This window comes from Pongo pygmaeus, chromosome 5, assembly GCF_028885625.2.
Source record: "Pongo pygmaeus isolate AG05252 chromosome 5, NHGRI_mPonPyg2-v2.0_pri, whole genome shotgun sequence".
In the NCBI taxonomy this organism is placed as follows: domain Eukaryota; kingdom Metazoa; phylum Chordata; class Mammalia; order Primates; family Hominidae; genus Pongo; species Pongo pygmaeus.
In genome coordinates, this window is record NC_072378.2 from 28,145,754 (window position 1) to 28,166,656 (window position 20,903).

General features: G+C 38.4%; 1 protein-coding gene across 1 annotated transcript; it reads left to right on the forward strand.

Moving 5' to 3' along the window:
* The first annotated feature begins 15,190 nt into the window (after positions 1 to 15,190).
* On the forward strand, positions 15,191 to 16,857 carry NKAPL (NFKB activating protein like). Its single transcript, XM_054492057.2, has one exon. The coding sequence runs from the start codon at positions 15,191 to 15,193 to the stop codon at positions 16,358 to 16,360; it is 1,170 nt and encodes a 389-aa protein (XP_054348032.1). The 3' UTR covers positions 16,361 to 16,857.
* The last annotated feature ends 4,046 nt before the right edge of the window (positions 16,858 to 20,903 follow it).

The following is a 20,903-nucleotide window of genomic DNA, read 5'->3' on the forward strand; positions in this document are numbered from 1 at the left end:
ATCGCACCAGTACACTCCAGCCTGGATGACAGAGTGAGACCCTTTCTCAAAAAAAAAAAAATTTAAATAGAAAAACTTTGACACTTTCAGAAGAAAATTAGGAGTATTTCTTTATGATCTTAAGTAAAGCAGGAATTCTTTTAAAATACATAGCACACACTATGAAGGAAAAAAATTAGTAAATTTGACCTCATTAAAATTTAAAGCTATATCAAAAGACACCAGAAACATGTGGAAAACACAAAAGACTGAAAGAAGATATTTGCAACCCATATAATCAACAAAGATCAATAGCCAGAATATATAATGAACTTCTATGTATGAACAAGAGAAAAGCCAACAATCAAACAGAAAAATTAACAAGGAGTATGCACAGGCAATTCACAGAGGAGGAATCTTAAATGACCAATAAACATAAGCAAAGATCCTTAGCCTTGTAATTAGAAAAGGCAAATTTTAAGCCAGTTCATACCTATACCTTAGCAAAATCTAAAAGTGTTTCAATAATATTTGCTAGTAAATGTGTGAAAAAACTCTTACACAGCTGATGGGTGTATACATTCACACATTTATCTTAAAAAGCAATTTCAAAATATATGGTAAAGTTGAAAATAATACACACATTACACATTAGGACTCAATAAGCTTTAAATTATTTAACCTTGTACAGAACAAGGATGTTGAGTTACTGTTCTGGGTTGGACACTATTTTAGGTGTTCAGGATACAACAGTGGCAAAAAGGACAAAGGTCTCTGCTCTCATTGTGTTAATATTCCAGTGGAGATTGACAATAGAATAAACCATAAGCAGAATGCATACATAAACTTTAACTGAAAGTTATGAGAATGACGGTTTCAAAAAAAAAGAAAATCAGGATACGAGACCCTAGTCATTTTTTTTAAACCAGTCTATTTCTTAGATTGTTTATGCAGCTGGTGACCTTGAAAGATAATGTTTTCCCCTGTGCAATTATCAGGCTCACTTAACCCCTTGCTGTAAAAGCTGCAGATTCTCTAAGCTCAGGCTTCTCTGGATGCAACACAAACCCACTGTGTGCAGAGCATCCATCTGGGCCCATCATGTCACCTTCTTGAGACTTGGTGGCAGTGGCAACTGATGCAAATATGATAGCTGCTTGATATCTATGAGTAACAAATGGCAGGCTTGCTATCTATGGGAAATGGACTGGTAAAAAAATGATCAGGGCCTTATATCCTTGGCACATACAGCAAGATGTGCAGAAACACAAAAGGCCCAAGAGGGACTGTCTCTCCTAATAAGGTTTTTTTGGTTTTGTTTTTTATAGAGATGGAGTCTAGCTATGTTCCCAAAGCTGGTCTCAAACTCCTGGCCTCAAGTGATACTCCTGCTTCAGTCTCCCAACATGCTGGAATACAGGCATGAGTCACTGGGCCTAGCCTATCCTAATTGGGAAAAAAATAACAATTGTAACTTTGAAATAGTAGGACTGTTTGGGGTGGGTTATTAATGCAGTAGAAAAAGGCAATGAAATTCTGAAGGCAAAGTGTAAAAGTCATAGGGCCTCCTTGTAATCATATAAAATTATTTTGTTTCTGACTTAGGCAATTTGTGTTATATGCCAGATTCTAATGACAGGCTAAGCTATTGCCTTGTTAGTAGAGTAAAATCAAACCTCAGACCCCCAAAATCTAAGATTGCACCTACCAGTTCTTGTTGAAGCCCCTCTGGTCTTGCTTGTTCTTGTATCCATTACTCTGATTATGCATACACATATATTTCACAATTGGGAGCACTATTTATGAATTTTCCTTAGACTCATTCATTCCCTTTCAGTCTTATGATGATAGAGCTTGCACGCCTAACTATTTTTTTGATAATTATAATTCCCTTAAGGCATAAACGTATACAGGGATAGTAGGCCAGTACTCACTATAGACATATTTTAACTTCTGCACAGCTTTTGCCCCTTGAGTAGTAGTTGCCTTGTTTATAAACTGCTCATCTGCTTTTTTCACTCTTATCTTTTACTCGTCTCTCATGTCTCATCCAATTAATCAGGAAATCCCATTAGAACTATCCCAATATATCTGCAAACTAAATCACTTCTCACCATCTCCACTACTACCACTGTTTTTCATTACCATTATATGTTCCCGGGATTACTGCAGTAGCCCCCTTACTGAGTTTTCTTGCTTGCACCTTTGTCTGTCATATGTTTTATTCTCAACACAACAACTACAGTGATCATTTTAAACCCCAAGTCAGATCTTAACTTTCCTCTATCCAAAAATATCGAATGGTTTCCCATTTACTCAGAATAAAAACCAAAGTTCTTACAGTTTTTGAACTCCTATATAATCTGGCTACTTGCCTCCTCTCTGATCAGATTTTTCACTGCTCTCCCTCATTCACTTTGCTCCAGCTACAGCCAGTGAGCTGTTCCTTGAATGCTAGACATATTCTCACCTCAGAGCTTTAGCAGTTGCTGTTTCCTCTGCCTGGGATTCTATGCCCCCGATAACCACATGACTAGCTCTCTCACCTCCTTCAGGTTATCAGTGAGGCCTTCCTCATGACTCTATTTAAAATTTTCACCCCTGTTGCCTGATGGAAGTCCCTGTCCTCTTTTCCATAGCACTTATTACCACCTATGTACTTTATTTTTTAGTTGTTAATTGGCCTACATCCCATAGAAGGTATGTGAGTGTGAATGCAGGATTTTTTTCTGTTTTGTTTATTGTTCTAATACCGATGGCTCCAATACTGCACATGGTACACACAAGGTAAACATTTGTTGAATGAATTAATCAGAAATTTGAGTTGATCAATGAATGATCACCTCAACACAAATCCACTTCATTCACATTCCACATTCCACATTCTCATAACATCCCAGCCAGTTCTTTTTTGAACTGACTCTCACTCTATTCTTTTCCCTCTTTTCCTTATCCTACATATATGCTTACTGCCTTTTTGCCAGTGTTTCCTCTTTTGGCACCACAGATTTCACTTTTCTCATGTTCTCCTCATATTATGCCTCCTTCATATACTTTTCAGATAAACACAAACCTCATACTCTCATATTTTATTAGGAAGATTTTTCTCTCCTATAATAAGCCCCTTCTTTCCATTGGATTATTGTTTCCAATGGTAAGGTGAAGACTGAGAAAAGGACAGCAGCTCCAATTAAGGAAATTACAGAAAACAGAATTATATGGGAAGGTACGTGGAACACTCAATGGGAGCATGTACCAGGATTCTGAGTGTGGAAAAAAAAAATGGATCAGATTAGAACATCAGCAGGGACTTTCACATTAAAAAAAAAATGACACAAATATAATGAATTTGGGAAAAGCTTTGTCCAAAATACAAGCCTAATTTTCCACTACAGAATTCACCTGGGAGAGAAACTTCTTAAATGTCAAGTGGACATAGAAGCTTTCTCTTCATGATTGGTATTCTGTTATCACCAGAAAATATACTCTGGAGTTAGACCTTAAAAATATGATTAGTGTGGGAATGCTTTCAGTGGGGTTTTCAGTTTTGTTCTGTATCAGAGACTCCACAGTGGAGATAAATCTTATCCATGTAAAGAATGGGGAAAGGCCTTCATGAAGAGGTCAAGCGTCGTTCAACATCAGAGTGTTCTCAACAGGGAACTCTGTCTTTTAGACAAAAGATGTCTAGATGTCTTCTAGACATCTACATGTCTTCTATAAAAACTCAGGTGTCAAAGCACTAAAAATGAACAGAAGATGAGCTAATACCAGAGGCTCCAAAATGCATGCAATACAACCTACTACTGAAGAGGAGAGTTAAATGCCATACCTCTGAGGCAGTTTCCTGGGAATAAAAGTTTCTTTTTACATTTTTTTTTTTTTTTTGAGATAGGGTCTCACTCTGCTTCTCAGGCTACAGTGTAGTGGTGTGATCATGGCTCACTGCAGGCTTGATCTCCTGAGCTCAAGCAATCCTCCCACCTCAGCCTCCCAAGTAACTGAGACTACAGGCACATCCCACCACGCCCACCTAATTTTTAAATTTTTTGTAGAGACGGGATTTCACTATGTTGTCCAGGATGGTCTCTAACTCCTGGGCTCAAACGATCCTCCCACCTTGGCCTCCCAAAATGCTGATTACAGGCGTGAGCCACTGCACTCAGCCTTGAATCAAAGTTTCTAGAAAGCCAATTTTAAACTTCCTAGAAAGCCCATAATTAAACTCTCTAGAAACATTTCTAGAATTCCCATAATTAAATTTGCTAAGAAGCAAACTATTTGTTGTTGGTGTTTAAACCCTACATAATTGATTATGGGTGTTAAGAGCATCTGCCTTTTCCCACAGCTTCTCATCCTTTTTTCATTCATATTTTCTGCCACTTGTGTTCATGAAATTCATCATTATATTGAATATTACACAAGATCTTTGATTAAACACTGAAGTCTCTAAAAGTCCCATAAGAGGTACATTTCTTTTGTGCTTAAAGGTATAAAAACTTAATTCTGACACATCCTAATATTATGATCAAGTTAATTGTCCAAGTAACAGTTGAGATGTTGGCTATAAATGTTAGAGGGTGTCTGATCCTTCTAGGGATCAGTATGTATAAGTCTTCAGAACAACATAGAGGGAAACAATTCTCCCAATTCCACAGAAACTTTAAAGATGTCTAATTCTTCAGGTATTTTTGACTCCCTTAGTACAAATCATAGAGATCTTACCAAACTGTTACAATACAAGCTGTATATTGTTCCAACAATCCACAGCATTTTTTTTTCTAGTTCTGTATGTTCTTTGTGGGACTATAGATGACTCATGGAATTTCCTTTATATGTTAAATGAGGAAAAAATGGGATGATCTTTTGTCTGTCACTTATCTTTAAACAGTGCTGGAAGTAGGATAAGGCAAGAGAGGCATTTAGGTCACAACATCTCAGAGAGTGGGTTCATCCTTACTCTTTGTGCCCTCAGTGCCTTTTTTGCCTCACTCTAGCCCCAGCCCTGTGTTTAGTTAACATTAGAGTTCATTAAGACCTTTTATATTTATCTCTTTGATCCTTACAACAGCTGCTAAGTGGCCTTGCTAAGAGTTTATACATATCCCTTGACACCTGATTCTTAACTTACATTACCACTTTCTCTCTTGAAAACTTTGTGTTTAAATAATATTGTTTCTATAATGAAAGAGTTCCTGATTAATTATTACATAATCTGCTCATCTGTGTATGTTTATTTCATACCAGATACAAAGTAGAGTTGTAGAATCTACAAAATAAATGAAAAATGTAGTCCTTGACCTTGTGATGCCTAGAAATTTGTCAGAGAAAAAGGCAAGATTTTAAAAGACAGAAAATAACACTAGAAAGTACAGAGAACTTGAATATGACTTTTGAATGTGGGTGGTGGTAAAAGAACATGGAGTTTAGAGTGATAATGTAAGTGTTTGTCTCCTCCATCCAATATAGATTTAGGTGACCTTGGGCATATCCAATGAGATAACCATTGTAAAAACACTTTAAAATGTAAATCAGAATGCTGAATAAATGTTAGTTGTTTTTACTTATTATCCAAATCATGAATTAGGTTATTTAAAATGGAAAGAATTTTATGTGGTAGAGTTCATGTCCTTCATGAATAGGTTTGGTGTTTTTCTTTTCATTTTGAAACAGTCTCACTGTGTCACCCAAGCTGGAGTGCAGTGGTGTGACCTCGGCTCACTGCAACCTCCACCTCCCGGGTTCAAGTGATTTTCCTGCCTCAGCCTCCTAAATAGCTGGGATTACAGGTGCCTGCCAACACACCCAGCTGAGTTTTGTATTTTTGGTAGAGACGGAGTTTCACCATGTTGGCCAGGCTGGTCTCAAACTCCTGACCTCAGGTGATCCGCCCACCTTGGCTTCCCAAAGTGTTGGGATTACAGGCGTGAGCCACCACACCCGGCTGGTTTGGTGTTTTTCAAAAGTACTGTACTACTGGTAACGCTAAGATTCTGGTGGGAGCCTTGAAACTTATCCTATTAATATCTACTGTTGAAAAAAAGTGACCTATTCATGCAATTAAAATTAGTGTCAAGGCTCATCAGCTTTACTTTCTTTATGCACTTTTCCTCAATTTTGCTAATTCTAATGTCATGCCTCAACTTCATCCCCACTGGACAAGGAATATTTGATTGATATGGGTTCTCATCTGTGAGCACAAGCTTCCTCTCCCACACCTTTCTTACGGCTATTCTCACTTGTTGTTCACCCCGCTGCTTCTCTTGGTTCAGGAGTTCAACATCGAGACTGTTCTTCCCTCTCTTTCCAGTGCTCCTCCATACTCAGGCATCTCTAATAGCTTTACACACCTCTATGAAATTCTGGGTTGACAAAAAGGCCCAAAATAAACATGTGAGCTGGGTGAGGATTTGGACTGTCTTAAATGACTTTTTTCTCAACATATGTAGACATGTATTTTGCCCCTGAGTCTGCTACATCCAGTGCAATTAGGAGACTGAGGGTGGAGTGAACTGCAAGGGGATGGCATACAAGGGACCATTTATTTATCATGGTGTTTCTTTTAGGTGGAACAATTATGTTGGCTTCATCTACTTACTGTTCTCTTCCCTAGGTGATTCCACTCTCTAGGCAATATGCAGGCCCAGAACTAAGGTAAGGCAAGTGAGGCTTGCCTTGGGTGGAAAATTTAACGAAGTGCCAAACAACTTATTAGTTAAGATAAATAATATTTTAATAAATCAAAATTAATGCAATGAATCCATGATAAGCAAAATATCAAAATTATAAAGTTGGGATCATTATTACTGGATTTTTCCTTTTGCTTCAGGTCTCAATATAGCTAGGCAAAGCACTGTTACTAATCCTGTCTTCATTTAATATTTTGATATTTTGTTTGAAACAGGTCTTACTGCTGAACATCCTGCTGGATCAAAGCCTTTGCATTTGTGTTCCCTCCACAGGAATGCCCTTCCTGTATATCAGCAAGGCTAGCTCCCTCATTTCCTGTAGATTTTGATTCAAAGGACACTTTCTTGGTAAGATCTTCCCTGTCCATGCCACCTAAAGTTTTTACCATTACCTGTCTGCCCCCCACACATATGCACTTCATATTTCTTTTCCCTTTTCAAAAACTTTTCCAATATTTACTACTATCTTACATTTTATTTCAATTGTTTTGGTTATAATGGCAGAGATTTTTATTTTGTTCACCACTATATCTCCAGTGTCTAGAAGTGTGTCTCCACAAAGAACACACATTTGCATGGATGCACACAGGTGAACAGATGGAGAACAGCAGGCAGCTGGTAGTATGGTGGGGAGGTGATAAAGGCAACTTCTAGAGCAAGCTCGTCCAATGCAGGCAGCCCAGGATGGCGTTGAATGCAGTCCAATATAAATTTGTAAACTTTCTTGAAACACTGAGATTTTGTGTGTGTGTTTTTCTTTTTATTTTCTTTTTACGTTTAAAATTTTTTTTCACCTAACCCTAACCCTAATCCTCTAACCCTAACCCTAACCCTAACCTTACTTTTTTTTTTTTTTTTTCCCTCATCAGCTATCTTTAGTGTTAGTGTATTTTATGTGTGGCCCAAGACAATTCTTCTTCTTCCAATGTGGCCCAGGAAAGCCAAAAGATTGGATACCCCTGTTCTAGAGCTTTGCTGCCCAATACAATAGCCATTAGGCACACATGACTATAGAGCAGTTAAAATGTGGCTCATCTAAACTGAATGAGCTGTAAGTGCAAAATACACACTGGATTTTGTAGGCTTAGTGGTTTTTTGTTGTTTTTGTTAAATACATAATATGTTAATAACGTTTTATACTGATTATATGTTGAAATGATGACATGTGGGGTCTATTGAATAAAATATATTGTAATAAGTTAATTTTATCTATTTTTACCTTTTTAAATGTGGTGACTGAAAAGATGTAAAATTACGTGTGCAGTCGCAATTGTAATTGACGTTGTATTTCTGTTGGACAGTGTTGTGCAGAGTTATTCAACATTCCTAGAGAAACGTGGAAAATGGCTTAGGTGGCTCATCACTGTGGAAGATGGATGAGCCATGATTGTAGATCTTTTGTGGTTTGCGAAGGGTCAACGAGGCTGTGAGGACTTACCTCTCAGCAGAAGCTGAGGCCCGGGGCTCTAGGGAGCCAGGATGCCAGGAGGGACCCTGGAAGGGGGACCTCTGCCTCGGGGTTCAGTGGACAGTTGGCCTCAGGAATCCCCACCTCCTGCCCACCAGCGGCCCATTTCCTTTCCTGTAGTTGGGATCCTATTCTGCAGTCTGATGTCTCCTGGTGCTTGGGAAACTTCGAGCTACAGGCACAGCTAGACAGAGCAGGTTTCAGAAGTCTGGCTTTTTTGACTGCCCCGGCAGGAAAGGAACTTAAAGAATCAATTTTCTGTTGTTTGTCTATCCAGGAACGAGGGACATCCTGGAGAATCCATCCTGGTTTCTCCACTCCAAAACAGGCTGATTTTATCTAAATCAAGATATTTTATCTAAAGCAAGAATGTTGAGATTTGGAGGTAGGACAGGTGAAAGATGATGAAAAGTGTATTCTTGTGGATTGCAGAATTATGATAAAGCTCCATCCAGCATCTCAGAGTTGTGAAGATGAACTGAGGTAACCTCTGGAAAGTGACTACACACACAGTGCTTCAAAGCTGTCAATTTCAGTATCCCACAGGACACTGTGGTTGACTATCAAATGTCTGGTCCCCTATTCTGTCATGTTAAGAGATTCTTTCTTTTTTTTTTTTTTCTGGATAACAATATGCCCACTTAAAAATATTTACCTCTCCAAACACTTGAAGATAGAGGAAGCCTTTTGACCCAGTTCTAGACAACGAGATGAAAGCAAAACCACTGAATGGAGTTTTTAGGAAAATCGTATATTTTATGACCAAAAAAAGAAAAATGAAAAAAATAATGACTCAACCAGCCCATACCTTTGGCCCTTCTTTCTTCCTAGAATTTAGAGAGGAGTCCCTTGGTAGAATAGCCATCTTTTCATGAGGAGGCAACCATGAAGATGAAAGCCATTTGCTGGAGGCAGAAAGTTATTGAAAAATATTGAAGCAGAAAGAGAAGAAACATGGAATATTCATTATGTCATGGAGCTGCTATAACCACTTTGAACTGCCCCTAAGAAGACACAAATTTTAGCCAGGCATGGTGGCTCACGCCTGTAATCCCAGCACTTTGGGAGTCCGAGGTGGGTGGATAAACTGAGGTCAGGATTTCGAGACCAGCCTGGCCAACATGGTGAAACCCCATCTCAACTAAAAATGCAAAAAATTAGCTGGGTGTGGTGGTGGGCGCCTGTAATCCCAGCTACTCAGGTGGCTGAGGCAGGAAAATCGCTTGAACCTGGGAGGCGGAGGTTGCAGTGAGCCGAGATTGTGCCACTGCACTCCAGCCTGAGTGACAGAGCAAGACTCCATCTCAAAAAAAAAAAAAAGACACAAATTTTAAACTGGTTGGCTACTCCTTGTATTGAAACTTTCTCAATAAGTTTATCTGAATGATTCTTGTTCATTGGGACACCATTTCAGTAATGATCAGGTCATTAGCAAGGACTTTTTAGAAAAAGTATAAAAATAAATGTGGAAATGCCAATGACTTAAAAGTCTTCTAAAGGAGGCATATATTACTCCAAGTTCTTTCTTAGTCTTTGTCAAAATACACAATTTTTGCCCAGTTTTAATCACTGAACAGACAGAATATTGATGCAGTTTTAAAAATTGTTTATAGATTTAGTGGGTACAAGTGCACTTTTGTTACATGGATATATTGCATAGAGAAGTCTGGCCTTTTAGTGTACCCATCACCTTAATAGTGAACATTGTACCCAATAGGTAATTTTTTTTTCTTGAGGCAGAGTCCCACTCTATTGCCCAGGCTGAAATGCAGTGTCACGATCACAGCTCATTGCAGCCTTGACCTCCTGGGCTCAAGCAATCCTCCCACTTCAGCCTCTCAAGTAGCTGAGACTACAGTTGCATGCCACCACACCTGGCTAATTTTTTATTTTTATTTTTGCAGTGATAGGGTCTTTCCATGTTGCCCAGGCTGGTCTTGAAATCCTGGGCTCAAGAAATCTGCCTCAGCCTCCCAAAGTGCTGGGATTATAGGTGTGAGCCACTGTGCCTGGCCCCAGTAGGTAATTTTTCAACCTTCACCCCCCTTCCATCCTCCCATCTTTTGGAGTCTCTAATATCTATTATTCGCCTCTGTACATCCATATGTACCCATGGTTTAGCTCCCACTTATAAGTGAGAACATGTGGTATTTGACTTTCTGTTTCTTAGTTATTTCACTTAGGATAATGGCCTCCAGCTCCATCCATGCTGCTGCAAAAGACATAATTTCATTCATTTTTATGGCTGATATAGTATTTTTTTTTTACCTAACCTTATGCTATAAACACTATCCCATGTCAGTTTTTGTTTTTAATTTTTGTTTTTGTTTTAGGTGCTTCAAAATGGTTCTCATTAGTGAACGTCTCATATTGACATAAAGCAAAATATTGCTTTTATTGTTGTTTTTGTGTGTAAAGGTCACTAAATATATGTGTAAAGGCAGTCTGAAGTAATTTGGAAAGGAATTGAATTCCAGTTTGTCTCCAGAACTCTATAAATTTGCTTATTAGAAATTTCTTTTTTTTTTTTTTTTTTTTGAGATGGAGTCTCGCTCTGTCACCCAGGCTGGAGTGCACTGGCACGATCTTGGCTCTCCGCAACCTCCATCTCCCAGGTTCAATCAATTCTCCTGCCTCAGCCTCCCAAGTAGCTGGGGCTATAGGCGTGCACCACCACACCCAGCTAATTGTTGTACCTTTAGTAGAGACGAGGTTTCACCATATTGGCAAGGCTGGTCTCGAACTATTGACCTCAAGTGATCCGCCTGCCTTGACCTCCCAAAGTGCTAGAGTTACAGGCGTGAGCCACCACGCCCGGCCAGGAATTTCTTAATAATAAGTATAAGTATAGATTGGGACAAACTAATGTTAAGTGCCTCCTGGTGTAATGCAATAAGAAATATATAATATCACCTATGTGATCAGCCAAACAGGATTACCTTGAATTCCATCTTGAAGAAAGAATCAGATAAATTCAAATTGTGAAATACTAAAAAAAAAAAATCACCCTGGACTCTTCAAAACTATGTCAAGAAATTAAAAAAAAGTTGAGGGGACTGTCTTAGTCCCTTTGGACTACTATGTCAAAATACCATAAACTGCGTGGCTTATAAACAACAGAAATGTATTTCTCGCAGGTCTGAAGGCTGAGAAGTCCAAGATCAAGGTGCAGGCAGATTTGGTGTCCAGTGAGGGCCTGCCCTCTGGTTCATAGATGGCATATTCTAGCTGTGTCCTTACATGGTGGAAGGGGCAAGGTAGCTCTCTGTGGCCTCTTTCATAAGGGTACTAATCCCATTCATGAGGGACCCACTCTTATGACCTAATCACCTCCCAAAAGCCCCATATCCTAATACCATCACATTGGTGATTAGATTTCAATATATGAATTATGAAGGGACACAAACATTCAGCCCAGGCAGAGAAACTGTTCTAGATTAAAGAGACTAAAATGTTATGATAAATGCTATGCATGATCCTTGGATTCTAGATTTAAAAATACACACAAAATACCCAATCCCACCTCAAGGACATTTTTGGAACAATTGAAGAATTCTGAACATATCCTGTATGTTTTGAGGGTAAGGATGATATTGTGATTATGAAGGAAAATGTCCTTTTTATGCATTCATGACAGAAATAGTTAGAGGTGAAGCATTATAATGTCTGCAATTTTCTTTCAATTGAGTAAGAAACCAAATCGTAACAACTAGTGAATCTAGGTAAATGATATATGGGTGTTTGAACTTTTCTGCAGGTTTGAAAGTTTTTAAAATAAAAACTGGGAGCTGGGCATGGTGGCTTATGCCTGTAATGCTAGCACTTTCTGAGGCTGAGGGCAGAGGGCCAAGAGTTCAAGACCAGCTTGGGCAACATCTGTCTAGAGACAGGGTCTAGCTCTACAAAAAATCAAAAATCAGTTGGGCATGGTGGCACACAGCTGTGGTCCCAGCTACTCGGGAGGCTGAAATGGAAGGAGCACTTAAGCCCAGGAGGTCAAGGGTACACAGTGAGCCATGATAGTACCACTCCACTCTAGCATGGGCAACAGAGTAAGACCCTGTCTCAAAAAATAATAAAATAAAATAAAAACTAGAGGAGAGATTTATGAAACACAATTTTGAGAAATTTTAAGAAAGGTAGTGAAAGGTTACCTGTGAGAACAATTCCATTTTAGCTGAGCATTCAACATCTGGTACTTTCCTTGATGATTAAAATGTATTGTTATTTCAAAAACTGTCCCTATTTTCTTAAAGTTCTTCAAATATATTTCTATGCTCTATGCAAATGAACATTTGCTCATCTATAAATAAAATTTAGAAAATAAAAGCCCATCCTCCCACTAAAAAGGTATGGTAGGCATTTATTTTTATCACTATAAGCATACTTTTTGCACCACTGCTTTTTCTGCTAAGTCAGGGGTTAGCAAACTGCTGCCTACAGACCAAAATTGCCCCATGGCCTGTTTTTTAATTGTCTGAGTGAGGAATTATTTTTATATTTTTTAACGGCTTGGGGAAAAATCAAAAGAATAATAAAATTTAGTAACGTGAAAATCATATGAAATTCACTTCAGTGTCTATAAATAAAGTTTTGTTGGAACACAGCCATATTCATTCACTTACATATTGTCTATGGCTACTTTTGACCTACAAGGGCAGAACCCTAATTAAGCAAAATGTTATTCATCCAAAAAACAATTTCATTCTTCCCATTAGAAAATATGCATTGCAAAATTATACTCAATTATTATAGTTTGAATAATAATATAATTATATTGCATCAATGAAAACGTGCTTTTTCTTTTGTTATAAGCATGTAATATACACCATGGAATACTACACAGCCATAAGAAAGGAATGAGATCATGTTCTTTGCAGGGACATGGATGAAGCTAGAAGCCATTATCCTCAGCAAACTAACACAGGAAGAGAAAACCAAACACTGCATGTTCTCATAAGTGGGAGTTTAACAATGAGAACACATGGACACAGGGAGGGGAACAACACACACAAGGGCCTGTGGGGAGTGGAGGAGGGGAGGGAGAGCAGCAGGACAAATAGCTAATGCATGTGGGGCTTAAAACCTAGATGATGGGTTGATAGGTGCAGCAAACCACCATGGCGTGTGTATACCTATGTAACAAACCTGCATGTTCTACACATGTATCCCAGAACTTAAAATAAAAATTTAAAAAAACAGTTATCTATTCCTTGGAATAATTGAACAAATTGTTGATTATGCTTTATCATTTAAAATAAATGTACATTTTGTCGTAAAAAAAAGTATGTAATAATATCCTCAATTTTGCCTCTTGGCCCACAAAGCCTAAAATATTTACTATTGGCCTTTTGCAGAAAAGGACTGCCAGCCCCTAGTCTAGGTCATAACTTTTCTAAAGATCAAAAATATATTCTAAATTTCATTTTCCTGTGTCGCTACCTGAAAGAAGTATTTCATCAACCAGCTTCGTAATTCAAGTCTACATCAGATACTAAATGGCTTAAATTTACAATTATCCAAGTAAGACATATCCATTTCATTGGCCTATCAAGTAGTTTATAACTCCAAAATTTTCTTTACTTACACAAACTCTATAGTACTCACCCTATCCATATGATATTTTCACTATACATGTGACCATTCACATATAATACTCCCTGCTGTTTACCAGTTCCTAAATTCATATAATTTATGTATGGAACCAATTCTTATCCCCTTCAATCAAAGTACTAAAATTCTACTTAGAGCAAATGATATAATTTGGTCTTATTCAATTTAATTTCCCCCATTTTGTTGTTTAGAGTTCTAGCATCAGGAAGGCATCATTCTTAAGTTTTGACCCGGCTGTCAAACAACTGAGCAGATCAACTTAATTAGAGAGAACCAAGATGATGTTAATGCCTATTTACATTTTAAGATGAGAGATAAATGATCTTGCATAAAATGTTTATCATTTCTGAGTGAGATCTAATGTGTATCGAGAAAGTAGTTTCCAAACTACAAAGTTTCTGAAGAAGTCTCCCTAGATAGAAAGACATCTGTCTACAAGATCGAGTGGGATGCTTCTGTATGTTTCTAGGGTGGAAAAGTCTGTGAATTTAATAATTAAAATCATGACTCTGGGCCGGGCATGGTGGCTCACACCTGTAATTCCAGCACTTTGGAAGGCTGAGGTGGGAGGATCGCTTGAACCCAGGAGTTTGAGACCAGACTCAGAAACAAAGTGACAACCGTCTCTACAAATAATTATTAAAAAAATCAACCTGGCGTGGTGGTGGGCACCTGCAGTCCCAGCTCCTCGGGAGGATCTCTTGAACCTAGGAAGTCAAGTCGGCCCTGAGCCATGATCGTGCCACTGCACCCCAACCTGGGCGACAGAGTGAGATCCTGTCTCCAAAAAAAAAAAAATTAAAAAAAAAAAATTAAGTACGACTCTGGTCTTCACCTAGCTTAGAGGGTGAGCTCAAACTGATTCCAAAAGAAGTTTTGGTTCTTGCTTCCAGTGGTAACAAGGGGGGTTGGGAAGTGATTAATTAAACATATTTCCTCCACGAAGAGGGTGGACAAGTTCCTTTTTTAGGAAGGAAAAAAGGAGGATCGTTGGTAGTAGGGATCTTCCACAGAGGGGTAAAGTTAAGGAGGTGGAAATGAAAGGGAAGAACAAAGGGTGAGAAGCAAAATGGTAAAAGCGAAATCGAAAAAGAGAAGTGGGTGTTCCAACAGTAGAGGGGATTATTGACGCAAATTCGTCCTTTTATGTTCCCACACGGCTCAAGTTGGGGAATATAAGTCCTAAAAACAGGCGCGCCCTAATCCTACCTACTTCCCACAAGAAGCCTTCACGCAGCCAAGGCCCGTCCCACGTAGCACACGCGCGGATTCGTTTTCCGTTTGGTAACTGACAGGAAGCGGAAGCCGTGCGTGGGAGGCCGATTCTAGTGCGCCTGCGTGGCCGCGAATCACCAGCCAGCCTCTGGGTCTGTAGTAACCGCCCAGCGTTGAGGCGCGGCTCTTGCTCCCAGTATCCCGGTCCAGCTATTCTGAGGACATCATGGGCTCTCGGAGAAGGCGACGGAGCTCCTCGGGGAGCCCACCATCCCCGCAGAGCAGATGTTCCTCTTGGGATGGCCGTTCCCGCTCTCACTCCCGCGGCCGTGAGGGCCGCAGGCCTCCTTGGAGTGAGTCGGACGTGGGCGCTCTTTACCCCCTTAGTCGCTCTGGGTCGCGAGGGCGGCCCCCAAGATTCCGCAACTACGCCTTCGCGTCCTCCTGGTCGACCTCGTATAGTGGATATCGCTACCATCATCACTGCTATGCAGAAGAACGGCAGTCAGCGGAAGACTACGAGAAGGAGGAGAGCTATCGGCAGAGGCGGCTGAAGGAGAGAGAGAGGATTGGGGAGTTGGGAGCGCCTGAAGTGTGGGGGCCGTCTCCAAAGTTCCCTGAGCCAGATTCTGACGAACATACCCCAGTTGAGGATGAAGAAGAGGTAACGCATCAGAAAAGCAGCAGTTCAGATTCCAACTCGGAAGAACATAGGAAAAAGAAGACCAGTCGTTCAACAAACAAGAAAAAAAGAAAGAATAAGTCGTCTAAAAGAAAGCATAGGAAATATTCTGATAGTGACAGTAACTCAGAGTCTGACACAAATTCTAACTCTGATGATGATAAAAAGAGAGTTAAAGCCAAGAAGAAAAAGAAGAAAAAGAAACACAAAACAAAGAAAAAGAAGAATAAGAAGACCAAAAAAGAATCCAGTGACTCAAGCTGTAAAGACTCAGAAGAGGAGTTGTCAGAAGCCACCTGGGTGGAGCAGCCAAATGTGGCAGATACTATGGATTTAATAGGGCCAGAAGCACCTATAATACATACCTCTCAAGATGAAAAACCTTTGAACTATGGCCATGCTTTGCTCCCCGGTGAAGGTGCAGCTATGGCTGAGTATGTAAAAGCTGGAAAGCGAATCCCACGAAGAGGTGAGATTGGGTTGACAAGTGAAGAGATCGCTTCTTTTGAATGCTCAGGTTATGTCATGAGTGGTAGCAGGCATCGCAGAATGGAGGCTGTACGACTGCGTAAGGAGAACCAGATCTACAGTGCTGATGAGAAGAGAGCTCTTGCATCCTTTAACCAGGAAGAGAGACGAAAGAGAGAAAATAAGATTTTAGCCAGTTTCCGAGAGATGGTGTACAAAAAGACAAAAGGGAAAGATGACAAGTAATGATTTGTTGCACAGCAGGACTTTTAACAACAAGAATTTTACGTGACCAAAAGTGTTAAAAGACTTTACAGTGCTACTGTACTTACCATATTAGTAAGTCCCTCAGGAAAAAGCTTCTTTTGAGATATCCTTAGCAGCTTATTTTTTGTTATTTTAACTTTAAAAAGTAATATGTGCACATGGTTTTAAAAATATTCAACCATTATAGGAGGAGAGTTAGTAAAAAGTGAATCTTTCACTTTAGCCCCTGACACCTTTCCCCCCAAAATATATATTTTTGGTGTCTTATATACAGAATATACATTCTGTGCATATACAAGGGTATATGTTGCAGCGTAAAGATTAAAAGCTATTAAAGTTTTTTTTCACTTGTTACTCTGTTTTGCCATTCATTTGCCCCAGGGGGACCAAAAGAAGCCCAGAAAGAACAAAGGATTCAATCAAGTGTATACTTCTACTTTCAGTTAACAGACTGGCTTAGAAAATAGAAAAGATTTAGTGGCTCTTACAAATGAAAAGTCTAGAAGAAGGATTTTCTGCATGGCTTTAATTGGACATTGGTTTTCTTCTCCACTTTTTTTTCTCCAAGGGTCATCTTCCTTGGGCTGGTTTCCCTTATATAACAAAAGGGCTGCCAAAGCTTTTGAGTTTGGTTATCTTTTTTCTGGTCCACCTCTGAAGAGAGAACATTTCTTAGTTGCTAATCCAAACAAGAATCCAGAGAGTCACCATAATGGGATAAGCTTGGGTCACATGCCCACTCAAAACAAGTGTTGTTGCTTAGGAAATAGAATGGCTTATCTGTGGAGTCATAGACCAGTTATAGAGGAATGGATTCTTGAATGAAAATCAGGGTAATTTTGGGCAAGGGGGATAGACAACCAATAAATGCCTACTACAGTTTCGAATGATTTTTTAAAAAACATATAATGAAAGTACATGTGCTAAACATGAACATTTTCTTGACGAAAAGCTTGGCTTTGACTATTAGAAGTCAAATTCTAATTTAAGACGATATAGGGTTTATTCATTTATTCATAAAAAGAGATATAAAAGATGAAGATCAGAGTGCTTGAGTAGATTAGGGCCACCTAGACTAGCAAGAGAAAGAAAAAATGATAAGGTATAAAGAAGAAGGCCCAGGCATGATGGCTTGCCTGTAATCCCAGCACTTTCGGAGACTGAGGTGGGAGAACTGCTTACGGCTAGGAGTTCAAGAGCAGCCTGAATAGCATAGCGAGACCTAGAAACACACACACACACACACACACACACACACACACACACACACACACACACACACACACACACACACACACACACACACACACACACACACACACACACACACACACACACACACACACACACACACACCCCACCACCACACCACACACACACACACGGGGTTCTAGAATCTGGCAGGGCAGTGTGATGTGGAAGGGCACATTTACCCTTCCACAGGATGTGACATGGCTGATACTGGACCACACCAGCTTGAGATTTTCGCCAAAGGGGGTTGTGGCATATTGGTGATAGACATGCTGTTACATGTGCATATTTCCATTTTTAGAACAAACTATACCACATTATACACATGGATTGACACCTTGCTCTTTTCAATTAATACATCCTGGAGATGTTTTATATCAATACATATGAATCTTCCTTTCTTTTAGATAACCTTGTAGTATTCCATTATATGAAAGCACCATATTTTGTTGGATGGTTAAGATGTTTTTCTGTATTTTACTATCACAGAGCACTATATTGAAAGCCTCTGTGGATATGTGACAGTATATCTGTAGCATATTCATCTAAAAATAGATGAATATTAGGTCAAAAAGAATCCTTTTGGTCATCTAGAAATGCTAACCTCAAAACAGAATTATTGAAACACAGGGAAAATATCAGGTGCTTCCTATGTATTAGGCACTATGGCTGGTACTGGGGATAAACCAAGAAACAAGTTAGACTTGCTCCTTGCCATCATAGAATTTTACATTTTACTGGGGGAGACAGACTTACAAAAGCCAACAGACAAAAATTACAAATTACAGTATGATGTGAAGAAAGTAACGGGCTAGAGACAGAATTGGGGGGAACTTTTTTGATATAGTGGTCAAGGAAAGTCTAAGAATGCCAGATTTAAGCTCTGTGTGCTTTTAAATTTTAATAGATATTGCAACACCACCTTCTATGTTTACACACTCACCAACATCATCACCAATATTGTATTTTCAAACCTTTTGATCTTTCCCAATCTAAGGTGAAAATGGCATTTTATTTGTATTTATTATTAAGAGTAAGATAGAGCATCTTTTCATAGATGTATTTACGAGTCTTTGATAACCTTTGTCCTCTGATAACCTTTGTCCATTCTTCTATAGCGTTGTTGGTCTTTTTTCTTAACTGGTCATAAAAACTCTTTAATAAATTAGATCTTTATCAAATATCTTGCAAATATAACTCTGTGTTATTTACCTTTGACTTGTTTTTCTGAGAGACACTTGACTATAATGCCCTTTAAAGCCTAAAAAGGTTTTCTAACAGTGGCTAAACAAATATCTTTATCTTTCTCGCTTGGAAGAAGATGCAGCTGAGAAACTGACTTCTAAATAAGCCAAGGTAAGATCGGTGAGCTTCTTTCCCAGAAAGATAAAATACACACCATGCAACAAACAGTATGTCTAATGCCTACAGTGGAATACTCATGATAGCTTTTTTGCTGTAGTTATGCTTAACTTGCCATTTAATGTTGCTGTTAGAGAGGGACTTGGCCAATAAATCTGCCTTAAAAGAGATTTCAAGAGTTGGAATTTGGCTGCAGATCACTGTTGTCTCAGGGGAGCTAATAAAAAGGGTTACAACTTTTCCTTTGAAGTAGTTTTGCCCAGAGTATGTAGCTATGGATTGTGAAATAGAAGAAAAACAGTATAATGAAAATTTTGTATTACGTTTACATTTCAAGAAACCATCAGAATCACTTTATTATTTCACTCTGCTCAAGCAGGAAGTTGAACAGATCAAATAACTTGTCTTAGCCACTAGAGTTACACTGAGTTTTATTCAGTGCTGAGAAACAGCTTAAGAAAGCAAACTAGTGAGGCTGCGCTGATTTACAATTGATACATTTTATGAAATAGCATTAATGTTCTCACAGACCATTATTATATGACTTTGTGGAATTATCAAAAGTAGTGTTTCACAAAATATAAAAATCTCCCACTGGCATAAGGGGTCTAATGTGTATTTCATGTTTGTTTGTTTTAAAGTTCTGTAGCACAAGGGAAGGTGTTTCTTAACCTTAGCCACCAGCAATTTAGGGAGTAAGAAATTATAGATTTAGCAAAATTGCTCTTTTTATTCTTAGCCTAACGAATTCAGCTAGAGTTTAATCTGAATTTATGGGGGATATGTCTAAGATTTCACCATCAAATATAAGGGAGGTTTTTGGTAAATTTGAGATGTATTTATTTTTGCCTTATAAAGGAATCATCCATCTATTTATTTTTTATTAGGAGTTTCTGCTTTTAGTCAGAAATATATGTTGAGTTTTATGAAATGACATTGTAGCATTTGTGGAGATTATATGATTTTTCTTTATCAGCCTAATATGGGTGACTTAAAGTTATAGGTTTCCTAATATTAAGCTATAAATTTGTTAGATTCATTTGTAGGCTTTGATTGTTTAGAACAATCACTGGACAAATAATTTATTTAAAAACTCAGAGTAATGAATGAGACCTTGCTGTATACGTAGAAGCAGAGAGAAGAGCAGGAAGCATCATTACCAGAAGATAAGAACTGTAAATCTTATGCTGCAGCATGGTGGCATGACTCGTAATGCAATAGCATCTCTACTGATAATATGGAAAAGAAAGTTCTTATCTTGAATATCCTATGAATGGACCTGGCAGGAACATGATCACTATAGTTTACAAAAATAAGGATAATCCTGGCAAATGAAAACCTCAAGTTTGAAAATTGATTTGTATTGTAGTATTTTGTCTCTCGTGGTAATAACAGTGTTTTGAGTTATTCTCACCTTATCTACCCCTACCCCTCCCAAAAGATACAGACTGTTTAAATGAAAAATGCACACTTTGAAAATTAAAAAAAACTCTTCTTTGTTTAGCTACTTTAAAGGTTTTGATTTTCATGGGATATCCAATGCAATGGCAATAATCTCAGCCTTGATAATAAAAGTGACAGATTTAAGAAACTAGTCATAGTAGGGAATTTTAGAGGGGGAGTAAATAGGATATAGTATTTACTTTCTATTTAAATTAAATTTTCTTTATGTTTATACCTTATATAATTTTTGAAAAAGTCCTTTTCTAGATATTAAAAATAAGATATATGAGTTTTCCGTTCAAGAAAGAATATTGACTTCTAATTAGTAACACATTTATATTGACTAGATTTGTTGGCCTAATGAAAAGTTTTAAAGTAAACATATTTAATTTTTACTTTAAAAATATGCTTTCAAAGATACATTCAGACACCTAAGAAGAAAAGATAACTGCTTGTGATAATGAAA